Source organism: Heteronotia binoei, chromosome 15 (genome assembly GCF_032191835.1).
Source record: "Heteronotia binoei isolate CCM8104 ecotype False Entrance Well chromosome 15, APGP_CSIRO_Hbin_v1, whole genome shotgun sequence".
Classification (NCBI taxonomy): domain Eukaryota; kingdom Metazoa; phylum Chordata; class Lepidosauria; order Squamata; family Gekkonidae; genus Heteronotia; species Heteronotia binoei.
The window spans coordinates 9,202,875-9,230,287 of NC_083237.1; the positions used below are offsets into that span (position 1 = coordinate 9,202,875).

The 27,413-nt window shown below is 41.8% G+C and overlaps 1 protein-coding gene across 1 annotated transcript; it reads right to left on the reverse strand.

Moving 5' to 3' along the window:
• Positions 1–11,199: 11,199 nt before the first annotated feature.
• On the reverse strand, positions 11,200–21,078 carry LOC132584668 (vomeronasal type-2 receptor 26-like). Its single transcript, XM_060256567.1, has 4 exons — positions 20,864–21,078; positions 19,017–19,308; positions 12,540–12,666; positions 11,200–12,092 (listed from the first exon to the last, which is right to left on the reverse strand). The coding sequence occupies exons 1-4, from the start codon at positions 21,076–21,078 to the stop codon at positions 11,200–11,202; spliced, it is 1,527 nt and encodes a 508-aa protein (XP_060112550.1).
• Positions 21,079–27,413: the final 6,335 nt, after the last annotated feature.

A 27,413-nucleotide genomic window follows, 5' to 3' on the forward strand; every position in this document is an offset into this window, starting at 1 on the left:
TCAAAATTATATAAATTACTTTTAAAATGGTCTACGAAAGATGAAGTAGTGAAATCTCAAATGATTAAGTGAGCAATTAATGTAAATAAAGAAATACATATGGAAACTTGGGAATATTTGTGGAAGAACTATGAAGCTTTCGACGTATCATAGTATTAAAGAGAACTGTTTTAAAATGATGTATAGATGATATATGACTCCTAAGAAATTGGCAAAGATGAATAATAAGATGCCAGACAGATGTTGGAAATGTAAAAAACATGAAGGTTCTTTCTACCGTATGTGGTGGACTTGTGAAAGAGCAAAAAAGTATTGGCCGATGATTCAACAAGAAATTTCTAGGATCTTGGGATATGAATTTAAGAAAGTTGCAGAGACTTTTCTGTTGGGATCACAAATGGAAAAAAAAAAATTTCAAAAGAAGAGAGAACTGTAATTTGGTGCTTTGTTTCAGCTGCTAGGACATTATATGCGTAGTTGTGGAAACAAGAAAAAATACCAGAGAAATGGGGTTGGTTTGTAAAAGTTATGACATTGAGTGAAATGGACAAGTTAACAAGAACCTTAAGAGACTATGATATAGAAGTATTTAAGATGGAGTAGAAAAAGTTCAGAAGATATGTAGAAAAAGAGTGGAAAATAAAAGGGCATTGAACAATTTTGATAATGATTAAGTCTTAGAAAAAAAAGAAGAATGTTAATTTTCATTTTTATTAGTTAAGGGTACCTTTAAACATTAGTATTTTAAGTAAATAACACCGGCGGGGGTTAAGTAATGGGGGAGGGATGGATAGAAAGTAATATATGGGATAGATAAAAGATGTTATTAATGATGCAAGAAATATAATTTGTTACCATATGTTACCAAATAAATTGTTTTAACCGTGAAACTCAGGTTGTTAGCAGAGGTTAGAACTGCAGTGCTGCGGCTTTACCACTCTGCACCACTGGGGCTCTTATTTCTCTAATTATCTGCATGTAAATGTTTCATGGGAAGCCTGAATATAACTGACTAGCCCAATTTTGTCAGAGCTTGGACGCCAGTAGGGTTAGCCATGTAACAGTAGTCTCTGCGACCTCTTACCACTGTCCAGCCTCCACATTTCATTGAAACCATTGTGGTGTAGTGCTTAGTTTTTACATCCTGTTTCCCTCCCTAATCATGATACCAAGCAGCTTATCAAATGGTTTTCCCCTTTTCCATTTTATCTTCGCAACAGCAACCTTGTGAGGTAGGCTAAGGCAAGAAAGCGTGATAGGCTCAAAGTCACCAGCAATCTTGCATGGCAGAGTCAGGATTTGAACTTGATGGTTCCAGATCCTAGTGTGGCCCTCTAATGACTATCCTAGTTGAGTATATTGTTTTACATTTGTGTAAGCTGTCTTCAGTCTCAGCAAAAAAAAAAAAAGGGGGGGGGGGGCTACAGTAAAGTAAGTAAAATACTCCACTGGCTCTAGCGGGTTAAGTGCTAAACAAGAACCTAGGAGACTCGGGTTCAAATGCAACTCACTGGGTGATATTGGCAAAGATGAATAATAAGATGCCAGACAGATGTTGGAAATGTAAAAAAAAACATGACCGTATTGCCCTTTCTACCGTATGTGGTGGGTTTGTGAAAGGGCAAAAAAAAGTATTGGCGGATGATTCAACAAGAAATTTCTAGGATCTCGGGATATGAATTTAAGAAAGTTGCAGAGACTTTTCTGTTGGGATTACAAATGGAAAAAAAAAATCCAAAAGAAGATAGAACTATAATTTGGTACTTGCTTTCAGCCGCTAGGACATGATATGCGTAGTTGTGGAAGCAAGAAAAAATACCAGAGAAATGGGGTAGGATTGTAAAAGTTATGACATGGAGTGAAATGGACAAGTTAACAAGAACCTTAAGAGATTATGATTTAGAAGTATTTAAGATGGGGTGGAAAAAGTTAGGATGTTGTATCCGCAGTTGTGGAAAGTAGAAAAAATACCAGAGAAATGGGATTGGATTGTAAAAGTTATGACACATGGTGAAATGGACAAGTTAACAAGAACCTTAAGAGCCTGTGATTTAGAAGTATTTAAGATGGGGTGGAAAAAGTTAGGACGTTGTATGCTCAGTTGTGGAAGCAAGAAAAAATACCAGAGAAATGGGATTGGATTGTAAAAGTTATGACACATGGTGAAATGGACAAGTTAACAAGAACCTTAAGAGACTATGATTTAGAAGTATTTAAGATGGAGTGGAAAAAGTTAGGACGTTGTATGCGCAGTGGTGGAAGCAAGAAAAAATACCAGAGAAATGGGATTGGATTGTAAAAGTTATGACACTGAGTGAAATGGACAAGTTAACATGAACAATAAGAGACTATGCTTTAGAAGTAATTAAGATGGAGTGGGAAAAGTTAGGATGTTGTATGCGCAGTTGTGGAAGCAAGAAAAAATACCAGAGAAATGGGGTTGGCTTGTAAAAGTTATGACACTGAGTGAAATGGACAAGTTAACATGAACAATAAGAGACTATGCTTTAGAAGTAATTAAGATGGAGTGGAAAAAGTTAGGACGTTGTATGCGCAGTTGTGGAAGCAAGAAAAAATACCAGAGAAATGGGGTTGGCTTGTAAAAGTTATGAGACGGAGTGAAATGGACAAGTTAACATGAACAATAAGAGACTATGCTTTAGAAGTAATTAAGAAGGAGTGGAAAAAGTTAGGACGTTGTATGCGCAGTTGTGGAAGCAAGAAAAAATACCAGAGAAATGGGGTTGGATTGTAAAAGTTATGAGACGGAGTGAAATGGACAAGTTTACATGAACAATAAGAGACTATGCTTTAGAAGTAATTAAGATGGAGTGGAAAAAGTTAGGATGTTGTATGCGCAGTTGTGGAAGCAAGAAAAAATACCAGAGAAATGGGGTTGGATTGTAAAAGTTATGAGACGGAGTGAAATGGACAAGTTAACATGAACAATAAGAGACTATGCTTTAGAAGTACTTAAGATGGAGTGGAAAAAGTTAGGACGTTGTATGCGCAGTGGTGGAAGCATGAAAAAATACCAGAGAAATGGGATTGGATTGTAAAAGTTATGACACTGAGTGAAATGGACAAGTTAACATGAACAATAAGAGACTATGCTTTAGAAGTAATTAAGATGGAGTGGGAAAAGTTAGGATGTTGTATGCGCAGTTGTGGAAGCAAGAAAAAATACCAGAGAAATGGGGTTGGCTTGTAAAAGTTATGACACTGAGTGAAATGGACAAGTTAACATGAACAATAAGAGACTATGCTTTAGAAGTAATTAAGATGGAATGGAAAAAGTTAGGACGTTGTATGCGCAGTTGTGGAAGCAAGAAAAAATACCAGAGAAATGGGGTTGGCTTGTAAAAGTTATGACACTGAGTGAAATGGACAAGTTAACATGAACAATAAGAGACTATGCTTTAGAAGTAATTAAGATGGAGTGGAAAAAGTTAGAATGTTGTATGCGCAGTTGTGGAAGCAAGAAAAAATACCAGAGAAATGGGGTTGGATTGTAAAAGTTATGAGACGGAGTGAAATGGACAAGTTAACATGAACAATAAGAGACTATGCTTTAGAAGTAATTAAGATGGAGTGGAAAAAGTTAGGATGTTGTATGCGCAGTTGTGGAAGCAAGAAAAAACACCAGAGAAATGGGGTTGGATTGTAAAAGTTATGAGACGGAGTGAAATGGCCAAGTTAACATGAACCTTAAGAGACTATGATTTAGAAGTATTTAAGATGGAGTGGAAAAAGTTAGGACGTTGTATGCGCAGTTGTGGAAGCAAGAAAAAATACCAGAGAAATGGGGTTGGATTGTAAAAGTTATGAGACGGAGTGAAATGGCCAAGTTAACATGAACCTTAAGAGACTATGATTTAGAAGTATTTAAGATGGAGTGGAAAAAGTTAGGACGTTGTATGCGCAGTGGTGGAAGCATGAAAAAATACCAGAGAAATGGGATTGGATTGTAAAAGTTATGACACTGAGTGAAATGGACAAGTTAACATGAACAATAAGAGACTATGCTTTAGAAGTAATTAAGATGGAGTGGAAAAAGTTAGGACATTGTATGCGCAGTTGTGGAAGCAAGAAAAAATACCAGAGAAATGGGATTGGATTGTAAAAGTTATGAGACGGGTGAAATGGACAAGTTAACAAGAACCTTAAGAGACTATGATTTAGAAGTATTTAAGATGGAGTGGAAAAAGTTCAGAAGATACGTAGAAAAAGAGTGGAAAATAAAAGGACATTGGACAATTTTTGATAATGACTAAGTACAAGAGGGAGGAGGATATTAATTTTGGTTCTTATTAATTAAGGGTACCTTTAATATTAAGATTTTAAGTATATAACACCTGCGGGTGTCAAGTAACAGGGGAGGAGTGGGTAGAAAGTAATATATGGGATAGATAAAAAGTAATTATTAATGATGTAAGAAATTGAAATTTATTGCCATATGTTACTAATAAGACTGTTTGAAACAAAAACATTTTTTCCACCCTCAGATCACAATCGTGCCCGGTTTTTTGTTTTGTTTTTTTTAATCTTCACCTGCATGGCTTCTGCAAAGGGAAGTCCTGCCTCACCAACCTTTTAGAGTTCATTGAGAAAGACTCGCCAGAGATTCCTGAGTAAACTTAGCAGTCATGGGATAAGAGGATGGGTTCTCTTTCTGATTAAAAAACTGGTTCAATGACAGGTAGTAAAGAGTGGGGATCTGTGGACAATTCTCACAATGTAGGGAAGTATGCTACGGGGTCCAACAAGGATTGGTATGGGGGCATGACTATTTCATTTATTCATAAATGATTAGGAAGTAGGGGTGTGGTGTGTGGCAAATTAAATTCGGTGCTGGTAAGTGTAAGGTGGTGGCACAGTGGGGCAAAAAAATCCCCACTTCAAGCATAAGCTAATAGGGATAGAACTTGCTGTGAATGAGAGGGGGGAAATCCCAAGTGTGTTGTGGATAGTTCGGTGAAAGTGTCAACCAGGTGTGCTGCAGCAGTGAAAAAGGCAAACTTTGTGGTAGGTATTCTTGGGAACAGGACTGAGAATAAAACAGCCGATATTGTAATCCCCTGTATAGATCTATATCGCAGCCTTGTTTGGAACAGTGTGTACAATTCTGGTCACCGTATCTCCAAAAGGACATTGCAGAGCTAGAAAAAAGTACAGAGAAGGGCAACAAAGTTGATTAGGGGGTTGGAGCACCTTCCCAATGAGGAAAGGCTGATGAGTGACTTTTCAGTTTAGAAAAGCGATGGCTAAGTGGGGGAGGGGGAGGGTGGGGTCAAGATAGAGGTTTATAAAATTATGCATGGGGTGGAGAGAGTTGACAAACAGAACTTTTTCTCCCTTTCAAAATACTAGAACTCAATACAACGAGGCTGATAGCATATTCAGGGTGGACAAAAGGAAATACTATTTTACACAGAGAGTGATTAAAATGTGGAATTCGCTCCTCTGTCTGCACCCTTGGTTCATCAAGGAGATCAGTTCCTAGGCTGCCCATGACCCACAACCTCCTCTTCTCCCTAAAGCAGCAACTATAAACTCTTTTTTCTTTTAGAATCCTAGGCAACCTCCTACTGCCGGGGCCTGTTCATTGCCCGAGTAACCCCCAGACAGCTCCTTGGAGTGCTAACAGGTGGAGGATGCTGACGATGGAAAAAAAGGTGACATGTGTGGCGTCCCTGTTGCCCTTTCCTCACCAGAGACCAGAGCTGCTGGTGTTAAGGGTCCAAAGCAAGAAGCAGAGACTTCTACACCCCGCCTTGGATCTTGCCTGAATAGCGTAAGAGGGCATTTACATTTTCCTCCCAGGTGACGCTAGAGGATGTTTGCCCTTCTCTGCTGTTCATGCTGGCTCCGTTTGAGGCAGTCCACCTCAGATGGAGAACTTGGGTAGGTGGCTGCAGAGAAGGCACACACTTCGTGCCCTAGGAAATATCCTCGGTGTCAGAAACATCCCGTGTTGAGGGAGGGATCGGCTCTTTCTCCCTGTCCTTCTCTCTAATTGCTCAGTAGCACCAGAGTAACACGGTGGCATGGTCAGATTTGATGGCTGGGCATAAGATTCACAGCCGGTCTTGAAGGTTTGCATCATGGCAAAAAACAAAACAGCCTGACTTAAATTGTTATGCATTTTATACTGCATAATGTTTATAGCTAGGTAACCCCATTCAGGATAATCACCCTTCTTTGTTTTTAAGCAAAAACATTCATAAGAACGTAAAAAGAACCCTGCTGGTTCAGGCCTGAGGTCTATCTAATTCAACATCTTGCCTCACAGAGTGGACAGCCTGTTACACTGTCTGGAGGGCCAAGCCCTTCCCCCCCTGATTTTGCCTCCTGGCACTAAGATTCAGAGGTTCTTGCCCCTCACCCATACCAGTACAGAAAGCTCACTTCTGCTCTGCTTGTAGAGCCAGTGAACTCATAATGAACAGTCACTTGGGATCTAAGGCACCCAGGGTGGAGGAAAACCAGTCCTCAATGTGGTATAACTTGTATGGTATAACTTCCCCCCCCCCCTTCCCTGCATTTTTTTTTTCCCCAGCCAAATTTCAGAATCTTCTATGCACCTATTCAGAATCTTCTATGCATATGTTTTTATCCACCCATACTTTTTTTTTACTCTGCATGTGAAAAGGCTCTTTGGTGCTGAAATCTCAGTTTACATTTGTGGTCAGGCATGGCTAAACAACCATAATTTTTGTTGATGAGAGTACAACTTCCCACCGTAAAAGCGGTGACCTAGAGTTCTGACCTTTTTTAGGGGGTTGCAGGTCAAATGCTGCTGGTCTCACAAATGGCTATATATTATAAGATAGACGAAATTATCAAAACATCTTGAAATTGAACACTTCTAGTTTGTTTGTTTTAGGAGTAAGACCTTGCAGAAAGATGCTTGCTTTTAAATAGGATCACAGACCAAAGAACAGGAAAAAATGCTCTTGGCATTGGATGTACAAGGATTCTAAAATATACTTTTAGTGTGGAATGTATAAATGTATATATATACTTTTCCAAAACAGAATATTCCCCCCAAAAAGTGCAATCCCACTACATCAGGCATTCATTTGTGGGTGTGGGGGCAGGGCACCTGTCACTTTTTGATTTCTTTTTTAATGAGGAAATTGTGGGGGAGGGGCAGCTGTCACTTTTTGATTTCTGTTTGATGATGAGAGCCATGTACTTTATTCTTCTCTTGCATATCAAAGATTTCAGGTTTTCACGACTGGTAACATCATTAGGGTTTGTAGAATCTTTCGGGATCAAGTGCCGTGTTCTACTGGAGAAATAGCAGCTCTCCAGCAGCCCTGGCCCCACTCAATGCACAGCAGCCAAGAAGGTCTGAGCGCCTGCTCCAGCTGCAACGCCACTGAGGATGTTCTCCGCAGCTGAGAACGAAACGTCTGGAAGGAAAACTTTCTCCAGTAGAACACGGCACTTGATCCTGAAAGATTCTACAAACCCTAATTTACTGGCATAGTTAATAAGCATAAACAACAGAAAAGCATCTTTTAACACACATAAAAAGGAAACAAATGTTTGCCCCCCCAGATGGAAGGAAGAGACGGACACAAGGGTTTGGGTAACTAAATGGCCACTTTCTTTATTTATTACATTAACACAAGGGCTATAACATAACAGGCAGCACAGCAAGGCCAGGGGACGAAATACCCCTCCCCTGCCGCATGACAGGTGAGCCACCCTGCCCCTAGATATAGCCAAAATACATGGCTCGTATCCGGGCGGCCTAGCAAAGGTTATGTCCTGGAGTTCCAACCCCCAGCCGCATGGCTAATGGGCGAATCAATCCATGGAAACCCAAGGCAGTCCGCTTCATCACTCAACCATCCCACATGGTCCAGGAATGATTTAGCGAGACTCCATGCCCCCAAACTGGGGTGCTACAGCTGCATAACAAAAGTATAGGCCAATACCCAGCCAACCTAAAAAATGACCGACCTATTTAAGCAGCCACACCCTAGCCAATTCCACCATCCCTTCTACAAGCAGTGTGAGGTAGGCGAAAAACACCCCTTCCTACAGCCAAAACAGAAGTGGAGAAAAAATTCCTACCCGGTCCCCCAAAACTGAGAGCAACCAGCAGTCGCCCACACTGCATCAAGGGCGCGAGGGAGGGCCGAGCACGAGGTGAAGAATGAGAGGAGGGAGCGGAGCCTGCCTCTAGGGCGTGCCTGCTCCACCCCCAACTCTGATGATGCCCTGCTCGCTCCTCCTCCTTGCGAGGAGGCAAAACGGCCCCCAGATGCAAGACTGTGCAGCCTGCCTCTGATGGGAGCCGCTATGTTGGTCTTTAAGGTGCCACTGGATTCTAACTTTGTCCTGCTGTTTCAGACCAACACAGCTACCCACCTGAATCCATGCTAATATCAAATAGGCACTCCCACATATATTGATGTTGTTAGTTAGACCAGAGATACCCAAATGTGGCAACAATCGAAGACTGATTCTGTATAAAGAGTAGAAGAAGAAGAAGAAGAAGAAGATATTGGATTTATATCCCGCCCTCCACTCCTAAGAGTCTCAGAGCGGCTCACAATCTCCTTTACCTTCCTCCCCCACAACAGTCACCCTGTGAGGTGGGTGGGGCTGGAGAGGGCTCTCACAGCAGCTGCCCTTTCAAGGACAACCTCTGCCAGAGCTATGGCTGACCCAAGGCCATGCTAGCAAGTGCAAGTGGAGGAGTGGGGAATCAAATCTGGTTCTCCCAGATAAGAGTCCGCACACTTAACCACTTCACCAAACTTGGTAATTAACACCAAGAAATTAATTTGGTTTTCTTGCTGTTCCTTGTGATTTGTTATTGCGCTCCTTACGATTATAAGTTGGCTGCGATGGTGATGCCAGAGGGAGCGCTTTGGATTCTGGGGTCATGGGATAAGCTTTCTTAAAGAAGGCCTACTAGCAAGTGATGGCCTTCACCTCTCAAAATGGGGGAATAAAATATTTGGAAAGAACCTGCAGAACCTTATCAGGAGAGCTTTAAACTGATGACACAAGGGGAAGGTGACAATCAACATGGGGATCTTAATGTAGAAGAACAATCACCAGGGAACCATCTGAGGAAGACAGGTCAAACAAAGTCAAGGGTATGAGACTACAAGTGCCTATATACTAATGCGTGGTATGGGGAGTAAGAAGGGTGAGCTTGAGCTTCTCTTGCAAACAGAGGGTTATGATATAGTAGAGATTACTGAGCCTTGGTAGGATGATTCTCATGACTGGAATGTGATAGTGGATGGGTACAAGTTGTTGAAGAAAAACCATAAGGGCAGGAGAGGAGATGGAGTGGTGTTGTATGTGAGAAGGGGGCTTGATTGTCAAGAAATTCTGGAGAATGTGGTTGATAGTCCAGTGGAAAGTATATGGGTAAAAATAAAGGGAGGAAGGACAAAGGCTATTGTGATTGGAGTCTGCTACAAACCGCTTGACCAGGAAAAGGATTTAGATGCTGCCCTCTTTGAACAGATTAATAATGTAGCCAGACATCAGAACCCTATAATTATGGGTGACTTCAACTTCCCCAATGTGTGCTGGGAGACAAGCTTGGCAAGGCAACAAGAAACATGCAACTTCCTGACCTGCTTGGCTGGTAACTTCCTTTCTCAATTGGTGGAAGAAGACACTAGGGGCTCAGCCATACTAGACTTAATATTAACCAACAAGGCAGAGGTGGCCGATGGGGTAAGTAACAACCTTAATGGATTGTGGGAATGCTGTGGTTTACCTGGACTTCAGTAAAGCCTTTGATAAGGTTCTCTATGACATTCTGATGGGCAAACTGGAAGACTGTAGACTGGACTATAGGACAGTTCTGTGGATAGGAAAATGGTTAGAGGCCCGTACCCAAGGAGTGGTTGTCAATGGAGTTTTGTCAGATTGGAGAGTGGTGTCCAGTGGGGTGCCACAGGGCTCTGCTTTGGGCCCATTTCCCCCCCAACATTTTATCAATGATCTGAATGAAGAGTTGGAAGTGCTGCTCATACAATTTGCTGATGATATCAAATTTGGAGGAGTAACAAACACCCAGGAGGATATAGTTAAAATTCAACAAGATCTGAATTAGATCTGAAGACCTTTCCTGAAGTTTTGCAAGAAATTGCCTGTAAAATGTTCTTGCACCTTCTGTGGCTGTGAAAAAAGACAGATAATTTGGAACTGATTAAAACAGGAAGATACCCTGATAGTTACATATCAGATATAGTGTTTGGGTGTCCTTTGTCCCAACCTACCTGAGCACAGGTAAAAACCAGCACAGATCTTTGACAGCCTACATTTCTTTTTCATGCAAGTGCCATTAATTAGGAAAATGAAAAATGAGTTTTTAGTGTAACCATGGGGAACAACAGGACAAGAATTATGCATGCACAACTTTTCAGCTATCCCTGAATTTAAGGTCCTCAATCCTTCCTCCCAAAATCTTTCCTCCAGTATCAAGCCTTTCATCTACTGACTCCTTGGCTATTTCTTCCAATGTCTGGTCTGATTTTACAGGAAAGGGTATATTTGGGAAGTGATATCACAAAGTATCATTGCTTGACCTTTGATCTGGAAATGTCATCACAGGACATGGGATCATAAAGTCACATTGAATCCTTCCTAAATACCACCATTCAAATCTCCAGGAATTTTCCAATTTGGATCTAGCAATCCAATAGCAAAATGAAATGTTACAGATTTAAAATTGTGAGAATTTAACCCAGCTGGAGAATTGGCTTCACGAATTGGCTGGAGACAATGTCCTCTACCTCGCTCTAGTTTTCACCATCCTCTGATCCTTGGAAGGTGTATGTCAATTAGATACTGACTTATGAATTCATGGTGACCCTATAAATTAAATGGCCTCCAAAATGTCATACTATTAACAGCCTTGCTCAGGTCTTGCAAACTGAGAGCTGTGGCTTCCTTCATGGAGCCAATCCATCTCACATTGGGTCTTCCTCCTCTCCTGCTGCCTTTGTATTTTATGTTTCCATCTTTGTACAGCAAATGTAAATTCCAAAGGCAAATAGTAGTTTTTAACCCCAACAGATAATAGGAACAGGTCCAGGTGAGTAGCTTTGTTAGTCTGAAGCAATAGAATAAAGTTAGAGTCCAGTGGTACCTTTAAGACCAACCGAGTTTTATTCAAGGTATGAGCTATCGTGTGCAAGCAATATTTTACATTCACCTTCTGAGAAGCTCCCTGTTGTTCAACTCTGGCCTTATCAAAATAATGTAGCATTTGGGAAAAAAGATACAAACCAGTAACCCAGCACTGGAAGTTAAGATTGAGAAAATCTCTACAGCTACCGTGTATTTCCCTTTGGCGCTCAGGTAGGTTGGGACAAAAGACAACCAAACACTGCAAAAGATCAGCATACTGAAGGTGATAAACTTGGCTTCGTTAAAACTGCTAGGCAACTTTCTGGCTAAGAAAGCTACAAACAGGCTGATGGCGGACAGAAGTCCCATGTAGCTGAGAACAACGTAAAACATAGCGTTAGAGCTTTCATTACATTCAGCCACTATTTCTGCATTTCTAGAGTGCATGTCCAAAGATGGGAATGGTGGTGAGGTTCCTAGCCATATCATACAGATGACTCCTTGAATCAAAGGGCAGGAAGCAACAATGGAGTTGGTCAGTCTTTTCCTCAACAACTTTCTCATGCTGGACCCCGGCTTGGTAGCTATAAAAGCCACAATCACAGTGATGGTCTTGGCCAATACACAGGAAACAGCCATGGAGAAGATGATGCCAAAAGCCGATTGTCGGAGGAAACAGGTTGCTTTCTTAGGTCGCCCAATGAAGAGCAAAGGACAGAGGAAGCAGTGCAGGAGAGAGATGAGCAGAAGGTTGCTGATATTCTGGTTATTGGCTTTGACTATGGGAGTATTATTGTGTTTAATAAAAATTCCCAGCACTAAGGCAGTGACCAAGGAACAAGTACCAGCCACTGAGGCTAAAATGATCCCTAAAGGTTCATCAAAAGAGAGGAAATGTATAACTTTGTAAATGCATGCCTCTTGGGTCTTGCTTGGATATTGATCTTCTGGGCATTTGATACATTCAACCGTGTCTAAAAAACACAAAGAGGAACCATAATGTAAAAAGATGTATCCAGACATTTCTGTCCAAACATTGCCATCTAGAATCCATGGACAGTAATAAATTTGGACTTGTCGTTTGGGTACCTTGTTAACCGATCTATTAGAAATAAAGTAAAAGTCAGTTTAGAAATCTTGAATTTCGCTTAATTTCTAATCCTTTGCATGTTGTTGTCGTTCAGTTGCACAGTCGAGTCCGACTCTTTGCGACCCAATGGGCAAAGCCACGCCTTTGTATGATCTACTGTCAAATGTGTGAGTTATCAACAGTGACAAGTTAGATCTCTCTCTGTGCAAGAAATTCTCATCTTTGACAGATCACCATTGTCAATTGGGTTAGAAAATTATGAAATTTCTTTCCAAAATGGCCATTCCACTTCACCTCAGAGGCTGGGGGAAAGATGACCTACGTCACCTACCCTTTTGGCTTGAAATCTTTCCTTCAGGACATGGAGCACAAACGTAGCAGCAGAATTTCTCTCCTTCCTTCTTTTCCTTCTGATAACCAGGGTGACAGTGGTCATTGCACACAGAAACAGGAACCACCTATCCAAAGAACAGAAACATTCATTATTCATTGCATGTAACTGAAACCTTATTTTTCCCCCCCTGCTTCTTGCTTGGATGAGGAAAGTTTGGAGATGAAAGAACACAACTGGGCAATTCAATCCAGTTATTCATTCCATACAAAAAAGAGGCTTGGACAAGTATCGTCCAGCTGTGAACCTCAAAATCTTTCTCCCTCACAAACTTATCACATGTTAACAAAGTCATGAAAAATACAGCACAATCAGCAGTTCTATATGTGTAAGGTTAGGTATATTGGAACAATAAGTCCTGATTGCAAATATATGTCCATGTGGTTTGAACTGGCTGAGACTGAGATTGAAAGACATTTTCGAGTTGTAGTGGACAGCTCAATAAAATAATGTAGCAGTGTACAGCAACAGTGAAAAGGTTGAACTCCAGCTAGGAATTACAAGGACAGGAATTGAAAATAAAACATCCACTCTTATAATGACTGATGGAATGGTAGATTTTTAATATAAGGCTTAAATCAAAAACAAAAAGTGTCTATCAATAAAAGAGGCTTTAATTTATCATGCAATATATTTTTAGAAATTCTATCAAATGCCGACCTAAAATCAATGAGGACCGAGATGATTAGGTTGCTGGAACGCTTTGCCTTTGATGAAAAGCTGGGACTTTTCAGTGCAGAAGAAATAAGGAGACACAATATGGTTGAGGGGAGAAAATACGGTTAAAGGACAGAGGTTGATAAAATGATGCATGAAGTGAAAGTAGATAGAAGGAGCTATTATGGGAGACCCCTCCCATAATACTAAAACTTGAGGGTATCTAGAGAAGTTGAGAAATAGGTTCAGGACAGAGAGACTAAAGGAAACATTTATTTACTCAACTTAATTATTAAACTGTGGAATTTACTGTCTGTGGCAGTAGTGATGGCTATGAGAACAGATGATTTTCAAAGTGGGCTAGGCAATTTTTATTTATTTTATTTATTTTGTGGATGTGTCGTCTGCCCTTTCCCATAACGGGCTCAAGGCAGATTATAACATAATAGAACAATTAAAATCCAACAATAAAACAATTAAAACTATTAAAACAAGCAGATAATACAGCATGGATGGGGTAAGCACATTTTACAAATTAGGACATACTGTAGATAGATTCATGAAAGAGAAAGCTTTCAAGGGCTATTAGCCATTGAAACTGAAGGAACCCTCCATCTACAGTGGCAAGAAATCTCTGAATATCACTGCTGGGAGGCAGGGACAAGTTCTGCATTGACCTTTATGCCCTGTTGGTTTGGCCCTTCAGTACAACTGGTTGGCTGCAGTCTGCTGGATTGGGTGGACAAGTGGTTTGATCCAAATGAGCCATGCTCTTACATTGTGAGTTGGTGGAATAATAAGCAACATTCTCCAAGAACTACTCTGCTAGTATTTTTGAATTATGGCAGATATGAGTTTTGACATGGCAGATATTATTAAAACAATAACAACAACAACTCAGCACCATTTTCCACAGTCCTGTGGAATGCCCTGGAGTTTATACCTGGTTAAAACTTCTGTGCCATTCAATCATATCCTGCTGAATGGTGAATTCTCTTTCATAAGCATCCACCCTTCCAACTTTCCTCTTGTGGATGGATTTGTTTGGGAATACAATCAGGTTTGTTATATCAAATCCAGTTCCCATTTCCCTGTCCTTATTAAAGGACATTGTTTCTCCTACAGAGTTGTTAAATGAAACATCTTGAAGAAACCAATGGAGCTGGTTGAAAAAAGAAACCCAGTATAAGAATTAATCAGTTCTCTTGTACACATTGAACATTTGGCGGAAACTGTTACTGAAATTTAAATGATAGAAAAGAGCTCTTTAAAAAAGCAACAAAAATATATTTAAAAAAGGGGGGGGGCAATTGAGCACATGTTGAAGTTGGATTATTAAAGTTCGATTGAGAAAATCTGAAGCAATGTAAAAGTAGTCCAGTCCAAAGTAATGACAGTTTGCCCACGGAATACATAGTGCGGCAAATTTAAAGAATGTTATATAATGTCAAGGGACAAGTACGACATATGACACCATATTTGTGTCGACGTATCTGTTAGTCCAATGTAAAATGAAGGCATTTTAACTACTTGTTAACTACTTATATCCAGGAAATTGAGCCTGGCCACCCATCAAAAGGATGAGTATCCTATACTCCATCGGTGTGCTCCTGTGGGGTCAAGGGGACATCGTAACTGACTTCCATAAACGGCAGAGGGTTACCAGATACAATGGTGTTTCTTAATTACCTCTTTATTGGATTCAGCAATGAATCCTTTCAAAGTCTCAGGTACCTCTGCCTTGGTGCAGTTCTATCAAGCTTGTCCCAGTTTGGTACCATCATGTCACCCCAGGCCAAATCTCCTGCTTTAGGTTCTGCTTTCTCCCTTCTTTGCATCCCTTTAGTCTTACTCAGTCAGCTTGGTGTAGTTTGGTGTAGTGGTTAAGGGTGTGGACTCTTATCTGGAAGAACCGGGTTTGATTCCCCACTCCTCCACTTGCACCTGCTAGCATGGCCTTGGGTCAGCCATAGCTCTGGCAGAGGTTGTCCTTGAAAGGGCAGCTGCTATGAGAGCCCTCTTCAGCCCCACCCACCTCACACAGTGTCTGTTGTGGGGGAGGAAGGTAAAGGAGATTGTGAGCTGCTCTGAGACGCTTCGGAATGGAGGGCAGGATATAAATCCAATGTCTTCTTCTTCATCTTTTTCTTCTCACTCCCCCTGTCTGCTCTGGAATCCCTTTTTATTCCTGAAGCTCTGTCCATGGCAATCAGGCCCAAAACCATCCCTGTACAACATCCACTTTTGACAATATATCTAATTCATATCCTCTTGCAATGCTAGTTCCCTTTCATACACTCAGTGCTGCTAACTCACAGACATTTTAAAAATCCCTTATAGTCTATTTATTTCTTTTTCTCTCTTTTGCAGTAAGTAGGTAAGACATGGTACCACCTGACCAAGTGTTACAGCACTGCTTGGAGCAAAGCGTGTGCACCCAGGAGGCAGAGAAGTCTTACAAAGTTGCTCCAAACTGACCTTCTGTTGGCTGGCCTGAACATGTCAATGGCTTGGCCCTTAGCTACAAATTGAAGGGTTTGCAGGTCTGTTTTTGGAAATTCCTGGTGTTTTGGGGTAGTGCTGCTATTTCCTTCTCAACACATCTTCATATTCTGGAAGTCAGTTGCTTTCCAAAAGAAACCCACCTTGAAGTCGGAAGCTATACTTGTCCTTCATGTGGACAAGTCCAAATATTTCCCACGTTTTCAGAAGAAGGGGAACAGTTTTACCCAATTGGTTACCAAAATCTAATTGACTTGCATTAAACAAAATATATCTGAAGCTGATCAATTGTGGTAGCATACTTCGAAGGCATACTTCTCAAACTGGATCCTAAGAAGCACACTCAGAATTACACTGTACAAATAGCTACTTTTCAATCTCCCTTCTCCAACTGCAGTCTTCTGCACCTCATGAAATTGTGAGTCTTTAGGTCAGTGGACTCTGAGGAACATCTTTGGTGCTAAAGTGTGGATGATACCGTGAGAGGGAAGAATTAGGTAAAATTACCCCTCCTTCATCTGTTGTGAGCAATAATAGCTGCTGCAAGAAGAAAAAGTTCCAAGTCTACATAAGAATCCCTTTGACTATACAATTGGAAAATCATACTTTTTCAGTTAGGTGAGAACAGTGAATTTGAAATGTGCCTCATCGTGTACTGTCATAGCTACAAGCATAGCCAGCTTCAAGAGGGGGTTAGATAAAAATATGGAGCAGAGGTCCATCAGTGGCTATTAGCCACAGTGTGTATATTTTAATTCACTTTGTAATATATATATGTGTGTGTGTGTAAATATATATATATATATATAATTTTTGGGCCACTGTGTGACACACAGTGTTGGACTGGATGGACCATTGGCCTGATCCAACATGACTTCTCTGATGTTCTTATGTGACACAGAGTGTTGGACTGGATGAGCCATTGGCCTGATCCAACATGGCTTCTCTTATGTGACACAGAATGTTGGACTGGATGGGCCATTGGCCTGATCCAACATGGCTTCTCTTATGTTCTTACATTCTTAATAATCAAAATAAAAAAAATTATGGTGGAAACATCACCTGCCATGGCTGGAGATCTTGCAGCTGGATTGTTTTGCCACCTACAATTGCTCTATGATTAGATATAGATGTGGACAAGACATGCAGCGCATGTGCCACTGCATGGACTGCACTGTAGATACTGTAGCTGTGGCCGGTCATGTGGATTTCAAAAACAGGTCCAGGGAGGCTCTCCAAATTCTCTTCCCCAGTACATGTTCCAGTGTCTTTCCTTGGATCCTGGGGATTTGGAAGCTGACAGTCAAATGCTTGCTGCCAAAAATCCTTGATAAAACCGTCTCTTTCTGTCCAGTTAGGCTTTATGATGTGACAAAATTTCTGAAACCCAAGAACCTCATGAGAGTGAATTGTGAAGGAAAGGGCACCTTGAAAGAAGTCAAAATTCAAGCCTGTTTGAAAGCCCGATAATGTAAAATCAACTTGGGATGCCAGAATCCACACTTTCCTCAAAACTACTTTTTCCGTATATCCAACAGTTCCCAAAAACATCAATGTGTTCAGTGTTACCATGGTTTCAGCCCCACCATAGAGAATTAAAGTATTGGCTTTGCTGTCTGTCAAAGGTTGATATATACCAGAGATTAATTTATACATGTCACCAAACGTGTCCCATTTGGATTGTGTTGGGATTCTTTTTGTGAAGGCTAAGCAGATCCCATTTTGGGAAAGCAATGGCTCCAAAGTCATCAGGAAATGTTCTCCACTGTCTTCATCCGCAGCAAAAAGCCCAACCCATGTCCACTGGAATTGGACAAGCAACCAAATAATCCCCATATTCTGGTGAGCCTCATTGGGGACTGTGTGGAACAAGCAGGGAACTTCTGTTTGCTCAAGGGCAAGTGGGCTATATGCAAGCTAAAATGAAAGTATGGATTAATTGACATGGATATTGATCAAAGCTGTTTTTTATTGGCCAGTCTCCCGTCTTTTTTTTCCTGTTCTTTCAGGTATAGCTATTTCCTATATCGTGGAAGCCAAAGTTATCTAAGCCCACAGCTACAGAATTTATAAAGGGAAGAGAATTTATACAGGGTTCTTCTTACAGGACCTACCGTAAGCTCTTGGAGGATTGGCTACATCAGGGTTGTGTGGCCTAATATGCAAAGGAGTTCCTACTACAAAAAAAAAGCCAGGCATATGACCAAAGTCAGTTAAACTGCAACCAGTTAGGTCCCTAGCATGACTTTAACTTAATTTTCATAGAAGCCAATGCAAATAATGAAAGCATGTGATATGCATCAACATCAGCTTGAAGGAAGTAATAATAATTTTCTCCACGGCTGGACCCAAGTCAAGACTGGCTAAGACTGCTACAAGAAATTTAGGTCTAAGTTCCAGGAAAAAGGGTCACCACTTCTGGGGCTATGCAAGGACACAGGTGATGATGAATAGGTTTTTGGGTATCACATCCCATGAACATGGTTGTTGGCAGAGGATGGATGTGAAATCCATTCTAAGTTTATGAAATGTAATATTAGGAAGGTAAGAAACTCTGCTGGCTGCCAGGTGTCTGATTTTGAACTGGATGGGTCCAGTATTTTCCTTTTCTGTGAAGTAAATAATCTGAAAAAAAATACTGGATATATAAATGTCCAGTATTCTCTAATTAAGTAACCTGCAACCATGATTGTCAAACAGGCAGCACACTATAGTATAGTCTATAGTCTTGCCTTTGTATTTTGTTTAAAGCTCTCCTTAAGTTTTTCTGAGTCAGATGAGTCAGGCGATTGGAGTCTTCCTAATGCGTTCAGGCAGACCATTCTACAAGGCGAGAGCTGTAGGCAAATTTGATTTTGCCCTGCTAAGTTTAGTTTATTTCCCTTCCTATTAGAAGAAGAAGACTGCGGATTTATACCCCGCACTTCTCTCTGAATCAGAGACTCAGAGCTGCTTACAATCTCTTATATATTCCCCCCCACAACAGACACCCTGTGTAGTGGGTGGGGCTGAGAGGACTCTCACAGAAGCTGCCCTTTCAAGGACAAGTCCTGCAATAGCTATGACTGACCCAAGGCCATTCCAGCAGGTGCAAGTGGAGGAGCGGGGAATCAAACCCAGTTCTCCCACATAAGAGTCCGCACACTTAACCACTACACCAAACTGCCTTTCTTATTACTCATAATTCTCACAGTTCCTTAAATATACAATGATGTGTAGAAACAGAGGAATGCAATTTGCGAAATCACTCAGACTTACCTGTGGAATTTTGTACAATGCTAAGATATCAGCCATATGGAAGGAAACATCAGCACTGAGTCCTCCAATGATGGCGATCACATTTCTTTTAGTATCACATTTGTAATTAGGGACAAATCGTTTTGATTTGAAGAGCAGATCCAAGGTGGTACGGTAAGTCATCTTTGCATCATGATAGCTATCAGAGATGTGGAAACCGAGGGTGGCATTGGGTAAGATGCTGGGATTCTCGTTGATCTCATGAACAGCAAATGCCAAGGCCAGGGTGTGCTGATAAAACTTTGTCACCAGTCTTGAAAAGAATGAAATCTTGTGTTATATGACAACTCAACAGTATGTTTGCAACATGTCACAGTAGAACCAACTGCGGTTCTCAAAAGAATATTGATACCCTTACAGCTCTTCCTAGCATTCCTTTATAGTTTTAGATGTGATTTTTTAAAAGAAGCACAAAATAATTTTTTTTGTGTGTTTTCAAAGTACCATTTTCCCGTATTCCTGTCAACTAAGCTGACTTCAGTTCTCTAATTTGTGAAAGCTAATTAGTTGTGGGGTTTTTAAATATATATATTTTAATTAACTTTGTCATTTTTTCTAAAGAAGGGAGGCAGCTGAATATATTGGATTTTTTAAAAAAAGAAATAACCTCAGATTCTCAGTTTCTTCTGCCAACATCTTCAGTTCAGGTATTTAAGGACGTAGTTACATAATGAAGAGAACAACCGCTAAATATAGCGCTAGTTATTCATCGTTATTCCATAATGCAAGAACTGATGTGTTACACTATAGTTTACAGAATTATTTATTTATTCAAATAATGTTAATGCCATTTTCCCACTCGATACAGGGCCCTCAAGGTGGTAAACAATCAAATATTATGGCAACATTAACACACAAAATGAATAATAATGCCTGTAGCGGGTCTGGGGGGCGGGTAATCTAAATGTATTATGGGATGTTGAATCCGTTACAATAATGTACAATACTGTCACTTTAAAATATAATTTCAAAACACAACTAGCTTTGAAAGGGATCATTTGGACTCACATTGGAGAGCCAGTTTGGTGTAGTGGTGAAGTGTGTGGACTCTTATCTGGGAGAACTGGGTGTGATTCCCCACTCCTCCACTTGCACCTGCTAGCATGGCCTTGGGTCAACCATAGCTCTGGTAGAGGTTGTCCTTGAAAGGGAAGCTGCTGTGAGAGCCCTTTCCAGCCCCACCCACCTCACAGGGTGTCTATTGTGGGGGAGGAAGGTAAGGGAGATTGTGAGCCACTCTGAGACTCTTCAGAGTGGAGGGCGGGATATAAATCCAATATCATCATCATCTTCTTCTTCTTCTCCTCTTTCCATTCCACATTCAGACATCCACTTTTTCCATATTAATCAGTGATTTAAAATGGTCCTCTTATATTTGTTAAAAATCTGATTGCCCATTCATGATGCTATAAGATAATACTTTTTTCCAGCCTTTTGTTTGCATATTTCCCCCATGTCTAATTTTTAAAGACTTTGCTGCTTACCTTATTTTGGGAAGATTTTTTTTTTTTACACCTTTGTAAATTTGCTTCCAACTAGTTACATGCAAGTCGGGTGCCATTGAAGTATAATCAATCTTTTCCACACTCAATATCTAAAATTATGGGAGCATACGCTATTGTAAAACAAAACTCATGCATACAGCAAACAGAACAAAATGCACAAGATTAAGAAAGTGGTTGAAAAAGAGGAATGGTGGGGTGCACTGAAGCCTACTTTTAAAAAACATTCTTCAATCTAGAAGACGGTATCTTGATGTGCTACCTAGCCAAGTTCACATGATTCAGAAGGGGGGGGGGGATCCTTACTGTGGAACCTCAAACAAAGTCTTTGAAGGCTGTCCTTTGAATTCAACCATGTGAAGGTCATAAGAAATTTGAGAAGCAATCCCACCAACAAGGAGGTCTCCTGGGTGATACCATTCATGTGGAACAGGGACTGGATCATTCTCAGGGCACATGATTGTATCTACTTCACACACCATGAAAGACAGCAGAACAAGCGACAACTCTAGCCTCTCCATCCTGGCATGAACACTCCTCTAACACAGACACTCCAAAACCTGGAAAGCCAGTTGCTTGTACTGATATACTTCAGAAAGGGAAATACGGTAGGTCAACCATCAGCACTGTTGCATTAAAGTGTGCTTGGATTGTTTGCTGAGGTTCCACAAAGTCCTTTGTCAAGTCTGCATTATTAAATTAAAGAATACAAGAGATCAAATGGAGAGAGCACTGGCATTCAATTATGAAGGCAGTGTCTTATAACCAGTTTCAGCCTTTGTTTATTGAGTGATTTCTAGTACCTCCTGAAAATTCGCTGCAACTTCGACCAAGTGAGCAAATGACAGTAATAAAATTAATTACATGTGTAGATAATTACCTCTGCAGAGGTTTGCTGCTAGTGGTTCCATCGGTTGTATTTTTTTTTTACAGATCAGTGTTGTGGTTGTGTTCCATAGGAACACAATAATATGATCCTGTATAATAGGTCTTTGCCAAAGGTGCTCCATAAAGTTCAATGTAATCCTTCCAGAATGTTAAGTTTAAAATGGTCTCTTGTCTTGAGTTGGGTTCTACAGAAAGTAGAATTCCTTGCTACTATGAAGAGAGAGAAAAGAGATTGGATTTGTATTGAAAAGAGATTGGAGAGCCAGTTTGGTGTAGTGGTTAAGTGTGCGGACTCTTATCTGGGAGAACCGGGTTTGATTCCCCACTCCTCCACTTGCACCTGCTAGCATGGTCTTGGGCCAGCCATAGCTCTGGCAGAAGTTGTCCTTGAAAGGGCAGCTGCTGTGAGAGCCCTCTCCAGCCCCACCCACCTCACAGGGTGTCTGTTGTGGGGGAGGAAGGTAAAGGAGATTGTGAGCCTCTCTGAGACTCTTTGGAGTGGAGGGCGGGATATAAATCCAATATCTTCATCCCACCCTTCACTCAGAGTCGCCAAGTGGCTTACAGTCTCTTTTCCCTTCCCCACCCCACAACAGACACCCCGTGAGGTGAGAGAGCTCTTTTCAGATCTGCTGAATCTGGGGAGGGATGGTGGCTCAGTGGTAGAGCATCTGCTTGGTAAGCAGAAGGTCCCAGGTTCAGTCCCCGACATCTCCAGCTATAAGGGTCCAGGCAAACAGGTGTGAAAAACCTCAGCTTGAGACCCTGGAGAGCCGCTGCCAGTCTGAGTAGACAATACGGACTTTGATGGACCTAGGGTCTGATTCAGTATAAGGCAGCTTCATACGTTCATAAGTTCATATGCTCTCGAGAGGACAGCTCTGAGAGTTATGACTGACCCAAGGTCACACCAACAGGTGCATGTGGAGGTGTGGGGAATCAAATCTGGCTCTCTCAGATCAGAGTCCACACACTTAACCACTACACCAAACTGGGTCTACACCACTATACCAAACTATGTGTTAGACCTGGACTCATGTGAATATGGCTTCCATTCCAATCAAATCCTAGTTAACTCTGGGTAATTCTTCCTCCTGTTGTACTGCTCTACAGCAGTCTTAAGCTTTACACCTGGCTTGAGGAGATGACATGTGTACAAATAACTCAGGGACAAATAAAAGATGCTCATAAGTAAGCTTGAAGGGAACATTGAAACTTAGGCATAAGTAATGTCTCCATCTATCAATCTCTTCCATCAGTGGGAGAAAACTTTTTTGTTTTGTTTGGCATATCCTCAATAATGGTTATTGGCCATTCTCCCAGGTTCTGGTTCTTATATGTTTTTTATCGAATTATTTCATGATTTTAAAAGTTGCTTGCAATTTTTTAAATGTTTTGTTTTATGTGCACCACTTAGTGGACCTTATATTGTTTTATATGCACCACTTAGTGGAAAGGTAGCACAAAAATGGTTTAAATAAATAAATAAGGCAGGCAAGGGAGCCAGAACTCAACGCAATCAAATAGGCAAAGCAGCATGCAAGCATGATTTGGAAATGCCTTTTGGCTTCAGCTACAGGGTTGGGACAAAATACAAAAGATTAATTTTTCCTGGGTATGGAAAAGGGGAAAAATTAAACCCAGCTGAATTAAGAACATAAGAGAAGCCATGTTGGATCAGACCAATGGCCCATCCAGTCTAACACTCTGTGTCACATAAGAACATAAGAGAAGCCATGTTGGATCAGGCCAATGGCCCACCCAGTCCAACACTCTGTGTCACATAAGAACATAAGAGAAGCCCTGTTGGATCAGGCCAATGGCCCATCCAGTCCAACACTCTGTGTCACATAAGAACATAAGAAAAGCCATGTTGGATCAGGCCAGTGGCCCATCCAGTCCAGCACTCTGTGTCACATAAGAACATAAGAGAAGCCATTTTGGATCAGACCAATGGCCCATCCAGTCTAACACTCTGTGTCACACAGTGACAAAAAAAACAAAACAAAACACACAAGTGCCATTAGGCGGTCCACCAGTGGGGCCAGGACACTAGAAGCTTCCCACTGTGGCCCCTCCCAATTCAGAGACATGCTATTATGTCATGGAATCCATGGCACAGACTGCTAGTGTTGCACAACATTATTCTGAGAGAGAAGGAGGTTAGTCTGAGAGAGGGCAAGTAGCCCAAGTGATCTTCTGTGGCATAAAGAAGGAATCTGAATTTATTGGTAAAATTCAACATGATAAATTAAAGATATTAAGGACTAAGCAGGTATCATACTCTCCTAAGCTGAATGCACCGTTTGCTATTCATAGGCTGCAGTCACACTCACCATTAAATCTATCCCTAACCCATCGCTATTATACCCCGCAGCTTTTTTACAACAAATTTCCTGATCAGACATCCCTCCATCCTTCAGTTCTAAGCAGCATTGGTCCCGTCGTTGGTTGATCAGAGCTCTCAATTGGACCTCATTTTTTGAGATGGCATTCCACACTCGCGCAAGCGCCGTACCGTGGGATATCATGCTTGGCTTTTTTTTTTAAAACGGTGCCAGAAAAGGTGGGCAATCTGCACCCCCCCCCCCATTTAAACACCCGGAAAGGAAGGGGAAACCCAGGAGTTATCTTTGCTGTCTCTCTGCCTGGCGGGGAGACAGCAAAGGTGGGGGATCTTCCTCCCCCCCTATTTAAACACCTTGCCATGGTGTTTAAATGGGGGGGGGGGAGCACGGCAATTCTCTTTGCTGTCTCTCTGCCTGGTGGGGAGATGGCAAAGGTGGGTCATCTTCCTCCCCTGGCAGGGAGACAGCAAAGGTGGGCGATCTGCCCCCCCCCCCCATTTAAGAAAGGTCCCCTGTGAAAGCACCAGTCGTTTTCGATTCTGGGGTGACTCTGCTTTCACAAAGCTTTCACGGCAGACCTTTTACGGGGTGGTTTGCCATTGCCTTCCCCAGTCATTACACTTCCCCCCCCCCCCCGCAAGCTGGGTACTCATTTCACCGACCTCGGAAGGTTGGAAGGCTGAGTCAACCATTGCTGGCGCAATGATATCATTTGGACTCTCACAGGAAAGCAGATGTGTGCTTGCAACGAGTCGGTTACAATGGAGCGTTCAAACATAGAAAGTACGTGTGGGAGTTGTCGGAAGCATTCTTATTCCGGATTTAATGTATTATCAAAAAAGTCCGCGTCTCAGTCGTGGCAGTTCGGGACATGAACAAGGCAACAACCATGGCCAGATGCTGATGTTTGGACAACCGCATAAAATCCGACATGAATCTGGCTTTCATCCATGCCCATCTCATCAGTTTATGTGCGTCTGACCTCGGCCATATACTTGTTGCATTTTCTTGGGGTGTATTGATAGATTGGATTGTACCGACACACATGTGGAGCAATAATAATAGTGCTCTGTCCTAAAACTGTTGATTTAATTGGATTTAGGAGGAGGAGGAGGAGGAAATTGGGTTTATATCCTGCCCTTCATTCAGTCTCAGAGCAGTTTACAATCTCATTCCCTTCCTGTCCTTGAAAGGGCAGCTGCTGTAAAACTACTCTCAGCCCCACCTACCTCACAGGGTGTTTGTTGTGGGGGGGAAGGTAGAGGAGATTGTGACCGCTCTGAGACTCTGAGATTCAGAGTATAGGGCGGGATATAAATCCAAATCTTCTTCTCTCCACAACATACACTTTGTGAGGTACGTGGGGCTGAGAGCATTCTCAGAGAACTGTTCTTGACGGAACACCTCTGCAAGAACTGTGACTGACCTTAGGTCATCCAACAAGTGCGTTTCGAGGAGTGAAGAATCAAACCCGGTTCACCTAGATTAGAGTCTGCGCACTTAACCACTACACCAAATTGGCTGTCACCATATGGTGTTTTAAGCATCCTCAGTCACACACTCACATAAAAAAAAATCAGCCTAGTTCTTTTGTGTTAAGTTTTAGTCTCAGGCTGTTTTACCACTGAGCTTACCTTGGAGCGACGTCCCTCTTCACCACGCAGCATCTGCGCGGATTTCCCACCAACTGCTCCGAGGCTGCTCCGAGGAACCAGGAAGTTCCCAACCTTTTGCGTTGCAAATGGAAACCACTAAAAACCAGTTTACGTTAGCGACGCAAAAGCCACGACTATACTTGGTTACTCGGAGCAGCCTCGGAGCAGTTGGTGGGAAATCCGTGCAGATGCTGCGCGGTGAAGAGGGACGTCGCTCCGAGGTAAGCTCAGTGGGAAAACGGCCTCAGTTAATGGACTGAATCTAGCCAGTTCCTCATTTTCAATGGGTTTTTCTTTCTTGGATGGAACTGTACTATTGTGGGCCTCCATGATCTCTTGTACAGTAATAGAAAGCAGTATCTTCAAGTTTCAAGGTTTTCATTTGTAGATAGGCTAAACTTTGGGAATTATCTTTAGAGATGACAAATTGGCCCTGAACCTTGGTGTTGTATTGTATGTCCCTTCCATCAGGGATAATTCCAGCCACCCACTCTAGAGTTTTACCTGGAGCCCCACACATCCAGTTTATTCCATAAGCAGCAAAGTTGTATCCAGAAGCCTTGCAGAAGAGTTTAAGGGAGCCTCCAGGAGCTACAACTTTTCCTCCAGTTTCTACAATTTGAACCTCTGACAGGCAGCCTGTAAATGAAAGACAAAACAAGAACTGGGAGAACCCTGTGCAGAAAAGTATGTCACCCCAGTAGTAACTTCAAAGAAAATGTACCCCAGGGAGTTGCAAAGAAAAGGAGGAGGTTCAGCCAGAGTACCATGTCTTCAGCTGTCTGGTAAGAGATTGAGAGTGCAGCTAACACCTTGGTGACAAGTTAGAAGGTTCAAGACTACACGTTTGGAAAGTGAATTCTTTATTTGGTTGAGATGATGCAGTAGATTTGCATTACTCTGAGTTATAAGGGCAAAACAAATAGGCACATGTGTTACCCAAAGAGGCAGTCTCTTATTTAACTGGGGGAATTAGTTTAAGGAGACAGAACAATTGACAAGTAACTGGGATCTCCACCAATGTATGCCATGGTTTTCCCCCTTTAAGAGAACTCTCAAATAAACCAGGCAGAAGTTCAACCAGAAAGGTTTTTATTAAAACATAATAATAAAAAGCCAGGACATACAAACACACTTAAAATATGCAAGCTAGCTAAATGAAAGGCAGGGTGGAAATGGGAAAGCTTTTTATGGAAAGGGAATATTTACCAATCTTGCAGAGGTCTGGGAAGCAGCAGTGAAATGGCTAGCATTTTATGAGGAGAGGAGAGGAGAGGAGAGGAGAGAGGAGAGAATCCAGGGAATGGGAATGTGGTCAAGAATACACACACACTGCTATGGTGCAAAGTGCTTGCAAGTATGGGAAATCAGTTCCCTGGGGCAATCTAACATGTTTGTCCCCCCAAACAATAACTTGATCACTTTTCCAGGGGTATACAATGATCTGGGCAAAACCCTTGATAAGTTTACTTGAGGGTCAACTAAGGGTGTTAATGTTTCTTGATTACCCTTTGAGTTACCAGGCGGGAAAACTACCAGGTTGAGTGAAAAGGGCTAATTAGGGGAAATAGGTGTGGTGGTGAAACAAGGCTTACACATGATGAGATTAGTTAGAGATGGCGAGACCTATCTCTTTAGGGTGAAGGAGTCATTAGTCAGTCAATGACTTCTGACTCACCTTTAAAAAAAAGCCAGGTATTTCTCTGGCTGGCATCTATTCTGTCTGTCCTTTTTAGGCCAGGCAGTGTGCATACATTATTTTTGAGGTGCTATTGTATGAAGGATGTTTTTGCCTTTCTCTCTCTCTTACTGCTAGGCTTCCCAACCCTCCCGCCCTGGCGGGAGACCCCAGGATTTCCAGCCTCTTCCCCCGCTCCCCAAAAAAATGGGAGCTGGGGGAGGGGGGGAAACGGAGAAGTGGAGAAGAGGCGACAGCAATGCAGCGGCATTGCCCGCTCCGCCTCT

Excerpts from the sequence above, each read along its gene's own strand:
- LOC132584668 (XM_060256567.1), bottom strand. The coding sequence starts at position 21,078 with ATGGAGAGGCTAGAGTTGTCGCTTGTTCTGCTGTCTTTCATGGTGTGT. Across the intron at positions 12,667-19,016 it reads CATTGTACAAAATTCCACAG|GTGGTTCCTGTTTCTGTGTG; the intron begins GTAAGTCTGAGT and ends TTCTTTGGATAG. Across the intron at positions 12,093-12,539 it reads AAAGATTTCAAGCCAAAAGG|ACACGGTTGAATGTATCAAA; the intron begins GTAGGTGACGTA and ends TGTGTTTTTTAG.